At 36.3% G+C, this 6664-nt stretch overlaps 2 protein-coding genes across 2 annotated transcripts; both read right to left on the reverse strand.

Annotated features, from left to right (window-relative positions):
- Positions 1-865: 865 nt before the first annotated feature.
- On the reverse strand, positions 866-2470 carry LOC143641143 (transport and Golgi organization protein 1 homolog). Its single transcript, XM_077108527.1, has 2 exons — positions 2271-2470; positions 866-1260 (listed from the first exon to the last, which is right to left on the reverse strand). Exons 1-2 carry the CDS (start codon positions 2425-2427, stop codon positions 947-949), a joined length of 471 nt encoding a protein of 156 aa, XP_076964642.1. The 5' UTR covers positions 2428-2470; the 3' UTR covers positions 866-946.
- LOC143389919 (transport and Golgi organization protein 1 homolog) lies at positions 2467-6664 on the reverse strand. The gene is made up of 7 exons (XM_077108511.1): positions 6614-6664; positions 5732-5767; positions 5588-5655; positions 5377-5477; positions 5056-5193; positions 4038-4114; positions 2467-2475 (listed from the first exon to the last, which is right to left on the reverse strand). The coding sequence occupies exons 1-7, from the start codon at positions 6662-6664 to the stop codon at positions 2467-2469; spliced, it is 480 nt and encodes a 159-aa protein (XP_076964626.1).

Raw genomic sequence — 6664 nt, forward strand, 5'->3', positions numbered from 1 at the left:
AAAATCAGTGGCAAGGTATGGGAAAGAGAAGAGTGTGTGTGTACATTTTTTAAAAGAAATTTCCTTATTTTTTATAGACATAACATACCACCCTATATTTTACTGTTATAATGCAATAATGGCAAAAGCAGTAGAACTTCACGTCAAACAACTCTTGCTACTAATGTAAACTCATTCTCAGAAAACTATTCTCACATGGACAGTGGTTAGAAAAAAGTACATGAATGTGCTACAAAAATAGAGCCACAAGACTTCTCACAAGTAAAATAAATTCCTCTGTATAAGTCCACAGTTGACCAAGGTCCAGCCTCCTTAACAGTGAGCAACAGGAAATATGCTGCCAAGTCACCATCTTCAGTTCTGAGAGTGAGTTTATATGCTTCCCCAATGGCACAAAGTCTCATGACAATCCAATGAAATCAACAGACACTTGGGAAATATTAATAAACAATTTTTTATGAACTATTACAACAAAGAACTTCAGCAAGAAGGAAAATGAAGTTTATGATCTTTGAGTAAACATTTTTAGCGTAACAGTCTCTGCGACCAGATATTTAAAGAGAAAAATCAAGCTTATAAAACACCATTTCTCTGTTATCAACTGGAATACACTAAAAATAGGATAATGGAAACATATGTTCTTAAAGCATTTCCACAGGAAATGTCCATAATTATGACATTCTAAATCATTTAGCAATTGTATATGCTACATTAACTAAAACAAAGGTATTCCTTATTGCGCATTTTAAAGTTGGAAGGATACTCTAGTTTAAGTGGGGGATATTTAGGGGGAAAATATTTTGGCTCCAAATGTATACTGTGCCAAGGCAGCTTCATTCTAAAAACATAAACCATTTAAAAAAACTTTTATATTTTGAAGCCAATAATCCTTCAACACAATGAATAGTTCATAGTCCACTTTCTGACTAAGTGTCAGAGGTTAATTTTATGGGCCCTGTTTTAAGGCCTGTGAACAGCCCTCACTACTCTGAGAATCGGGTGTAGTTGGAGGCTCATCTTTAAAGCCTGAAGACATTAAGTCTTTTGCAGCAGGTGGTGGCCCATAGTCTTGGGGACCATGAGTTGGAGGTGGTAATGGGGCACCAGGAATGAAGTACTCTCTTGGGTCAAATGAGCCTAAAGGTCTAAATGGTGCAGGTCCTGGAAAAAAATCACGAGGGTCAAAAGGCAAATCCCGTTGTCCAGGTGGAACACCTGGTGCATATTCTCTGAAGCCTATTGGTGGATGCATATCAGGACCTGGAAAATAAAAAGGAAGTTATGTAAATACCCAGAAATTTCTGAACTTGGGTGATTTCAAGTATGTTAATATAGTATTTAATTTCTCCCAACCCTAGAACATCAACTGGTGAACACCCTGACTTGCCAGATGAGGCAAACTGAAATGGAACAAGTTTAGGTTATAGCCTGGCCAACCAGCCATGAAGCAACATATTAAGGATTTAAACATGGCTCTACCTAGCTCCAGGCTTATCTTTTTTCTTTCCCTACTATATAATTGCAGAATTATTTCTATCTCACAAGAGCTCCATTTATATTTGGAAGTACTATATTACCATGACAAGATGATAGATTATGAAATAAGAACTTTGCTACATCAAAGAAATTTTGATAAAAGGAAATCCCACTATTTATTACTGTATCCATTAAAAATTCATGAAGTATTTCAGCATGGACTTTACACATGCCATCAGAATCAAGGTGCATGCCCTCCTGGAAAAGGCCTTCCACAGCCACCTAATTAAATCAGCAACATTTATTAGGTCACTGTTAAATCCTCCTCTTTAACACTTCCCTCTGACTTTTCTCAAGGTAAGGAGGGTTTGACTTTTCCTTTTCTATATTCTATAACCTACTGCTTATGCATCCATTATGGGTGATTACAAACTTTATGCTATAGGATTTTCATATCTGTGACAAAATTTTAAGTTATGGCATGTGTCTCATCCACCTTTCCATCGATTGCAGTGCATATCAACATATTTTCAACAAACATCTGCAGAAGTAATATTTCTGGCTTTTCTCTATATAGCCCCTTATCCTTGTCAATGAGATAGCTATTGCCTATCTCAGTATAAGATTATGTAGTGTCCCATATGTCCCAGAAAACTGGAGGAAAAGTTAAAATGTACTCAGCTGTATCCTTTCATTGTTAAGACCTGAGATAGCAACCAACTGTTTTAGCAAGCAATAGAAATGAAAGATGAATGTGATTTATAAGTCAATCACTACTGTTTAGATCATCATACCAAATGGTGGAGGAATTGGCCGAGGCCCAAAAGGCCCACCGAGCTGAAATGGCGGTCCATACCAAAAGGGAGGTGGTGGAGGCCGTCCCATCGGGGGTCCCATAGGGGGGCCCATGAAGGGTACCCCTGAGAAAGGAGGGGGCCCTTTCATAGCCATATTAACCTGCAATTTAAGATTTGAAAGCAGTTAAAAGTTTTAAAATTCCTATGTATTAAGACAAAGTACCAACACCGATAAAAGCTAAAACCCAAAACAGGCACCTGTCCAGAGAACACCATCAGTGCAACAAAACTCTACCCACCCCTCCTGTGTATTCCCACTGACAGCTTACAGAAGTTATAAGGATTCCACAAGAGGGAGCAGTTTGTTACTGATTATATCTGCACAGGAAAGGGAAAGACAAGAGGACTGGCAGAGGTTATTAACAGAGGTGATTTCTGACCAGTATGTCATGCTGTATTCACTACAACCTATTTCAAAGGGAGTCCCCCACTCCCCATCACTTCCCTTTCATCACAGTAGCTCATTACTTCCATATTAAGAATGAACAGAATAAAATGAAAAATCCATTCTCTACCCATGTAATAATAGCTACAATTCAGAGTATCTTCAGTACATCTTTCATATATTATTCAACCTCTGAGGTCTTTAAGTAGACTGTCTTGTTTTAAATAAGAGGGAACAAAAGCAAATGGATTATCATAATTTGTTGAAGGCCACACTGCATATTAAAGGATCTCAATCCCAGGTTTGCCTCCAAGCCATGCTTTCCCACCTCTACTCCTCTCTAACAACAGGTCTTTGCTCTCTTTTAAATCTTCTACTACAAAGGGGTTTGGGGGTCTTATCTAAGCTGCCCTTAGATTGCTCCAGAGATGTATGTTCCTGGAATATGTATACACTGGAACTTGAGAAGTATTTTCCAACACAATGCTATATACACAAATTAGGAAGACAAGGCTTTAATATTTACTTTCATTTACTGTACACCATTTGAGATATTGATTTATCATTTCCTATGAGTAGTGGGTTTGAAACTAAACAATTAAAAATTTTTTTTATTATAGAGCTGCAGAAGACCTACCAGATATAATAGCAACACAGTTACAAGAGAATGCACTTATGTGAACAAATGAGACCATTGCTTGGGATTGGCTCAAGAGGTCATTTCAGATTATCATTGTTGCACTGAAACAGTATTTCACTTTCAGAAAATCTGATACCAATCTAATTCAAATCACTCAAAATAGGGTTTGCTCAAATGGAGGAATTCTTAAATAGCATTCTTCCAAACAAAAATAAAAATGATGAATTATATAATTTATAATGAATTACTTTGCCTTAGAACATTCAACACAAAACACCATATAAAGTTAGAGTGATAACTTTTCACATTCTGTAGTTCATTATAGTTGTACACACTTAAGCCACATTTCCAAGTTAAGGAGAAAAGTAAGCTCAAAATTGCATGCAGTTTAAAGCAAACAAGATCAGTGTCATGCTCTGAATATCCTTCCCAGAAATGCACAGAATAAAACCCAATTCAGTTCTCAACCTCTAAGTACTTACTCCAACTGGATGCTCAGTCAAAGAAGTAATGGTAGAAACTGAGGGGGTCTCAGGTTCTTGGGAAACAGTTTGCTTTTTAAAAAACAAATGGGATAGTACAAATAGAACACAAAGAAGGATAAAGCAAAGAGCAAGTACTGTAATAAAGCTACATGTTCCTCCACGACCACGTGATTCACAGTAACTACAGAACTTACCTTGCCCTCATCCGTCACCTTAGCTGGAGAAGAACTTCTGGAGCTGCTGTTCATGTGAGCTGGACCACATCCTGGGTCTGTTAGAGATCAAAGAATGGATTCAGATTTATGCTAACATGAAAAGAATAAAAATCCTGCATCCACAATTACAGATTCTTTGAAATTACTTGGTCTCTTTACCAGAGGCAATGGGTTTCCCAGATGCCTCAGAAGACCACTGAGTACGAGGTAAAGGTCCATCCATTGACCCTTGGGAAAGAAAGATCAGAGCCCTTGTATGTATTTTTCAGAAGAAATAAACCACTGGTGGACAGGTCAGGGTTCAACAATAACTAGAAAGCAACATTAAAAATGGGTTGCCCAGGGGTTGGGGTCGTAGCTCAGTTGTAGAGTGTTTGCCTAGCATGTGTGAGGCACTGGGTTTGATTCTCAGCACCACACCATCTATAATTAAAAATATTTTTTATAAAAAATGGGTTGCCAAATACGAAAATCACAATTTATGAAGAGACTTAAGTAAAATAAAGAACTGCCTTGGGTTGATAGAACAGCAAATTAATACGTACTGGTCCTAAACTTTAAGCTATAGACTTGAAGTATGTGTAGGTTGGCTTTTCTTTAGTCTATATAACCTGACTTCCAATCTTACCAAGACTACAGTCCTATTTAGAATTGGAAATAAGAATTTTCATATTGGAAATATGTATGCTACATAAAGTTTAAGGCTACTTTTATAATATTTGGGAAAGGAACACCATAGAGATTTTATTTAAAGATAAAGGTTTACACTTCACAGTGTAAAATTTAAAAGAAAAAAACAATACAGGGACCTCCAGGAAAAAAAAAATGTTTTCTATTCTAGAACAGATTTTACAGAAAACATTCACTAAGATATAGAAGATAATTTCTTACTTTATATTGTACAGGCCCAAATTCTATGTTTTCATTAGAATACTCAAAAGGGAAAAAAAACAAAACCTTGAAGCAGTTTACTATAAAGCAACATGCGAATGCTCACCAAATCCATTTCTAGGCATATCTCTTTGATTAAGAGTAGCAGAAGGAGGTCTCCCAGCTGGCTCTGCTGTCAGTGGAGGGGAACATTCTCCACCACTCACGGGGGATAGACCAAAAGAGCCATTATGGCTCAGTGGACCTAAAGACAACAATGCCGTGTTACTACTTTAAGGCAGCCTTCTCCCTGACACCAACCCCCACACCTCCCGCTTTAGCAAATCATTCAGATTGTTTCATAACCATTACACACAGAAATAAAAAGTAATTTACATACATTCTGCACCAAGAAATAAAATAGCTCCTTTTACAAAGTGCCCCCTACCTCTCCGAGGAGGATTTTGTAAATTTGGTCTCCCCGGCATTGGTTTTACAATCACAGGTTCATCTTGCCGCATTGCCATCTTTTGGGTCATTTCCAGTAGTCTTGAATATTGAGAAAGAATGGGCTGAATTATGAAATAGCAATCCTAAATAGTATCTAGCATAATCTCAAAACACTATAAAACATACAGTAAGACACAAAAATCACATACTTCTGTCTCAAATTAGCAACTTCCCTTTTCTCTTCAGCTATAGCTCTTTCTGCAGAACGAGCTTTGAGCTATTAAAGAGAAAATATTCAAATTCAGTTGGGGTAGGCTATGCAAAAAATAAAGAAAAGGGGGAAAAAATCTTACCCAATTATCATGAGCTTTCTTCTCATGCATAGCAATCTGAAAAAGACAACACATTAAAAAAATGTTTTTAGGGACTCATTATAATAGCCTATAATTGTCTGTATTAGATATCAAAGAATTCTGCAACTACAGGACAGTATTAATTACTACCTGGTTTTTAAATGAGCACTCGGTTTTCTGTAATTCTTCTTCCATCTCTTCAATTCTCCGCCTAAGAATTACAACAATTGAATAAAATTTGAAACATTCTGACCATTTTCTCTTTATTCCATCAGCTATACTTTTTAAAGAGTTTTATCATACATAAGTAAAACATTTCTATAGTTATATGAATCCAGTGTGATCAAAACTAATACTACAGACAAGGTGCAATGCCACATGCCAGTAATCCCATGCCAGATTGGGAAGCTGAGGCTGGAGGATCACAAGTTCGAGGTCAGTCTCAGCAATTAAGTGGGAACCTATGCAACTGAGACCCTGTCTCAAAGTAAAAAAAAAAAAAAAAGGTCTAAGGATATAGCTTAGTAGTAAAGCACCAAAAATAAATAAATAAATAAATAAATAAATAAATAAATAAATAAATAAATAAATAAATAAAAACCTAATACTAATAACTTCTTTATCATTTAATTGCTAGAGATTCTGAATTGATAAATTATAATTTCCTTAACTGCTCATCAGTGTGTTCTCAAGTAATTCTGCTAGAAATATCTTCCTCCTTAAAACTTTTTTTTCTTTTTTTCAAATTATATCCATAGAAGATTTCCAAGGCCTATCAAATGCCACACTTTTGTGGGTCTTGATATAACACACAGCAAACTTTTGATTTCTTAAGAATTACAGAAGCAAACTTCTGATTTCTTAAGAATTACTACAACATACAAAACCCCCAGAACTGTTGGCATTGACCAAGTTCCCTATGGTCTTGCCCAT

Source organism: Callospermophilus lateralis, unplaced genomic scaffold (assembly GCF_048772815.1).
Source record: "Callospermophilus lateralis isolate mCalLat2 unplaced genomic scaffold, mCalLat2.hap1 Scaffold_86, whole genome shotgun sequence".
In the NCBI taxonomy this organism is placed as follows: Eukaryota; Metazoa; Chordata; class Mammalia; order Rodentia; family Sciuridae; genus Callospermophilus; species Callospermophilus lateralis.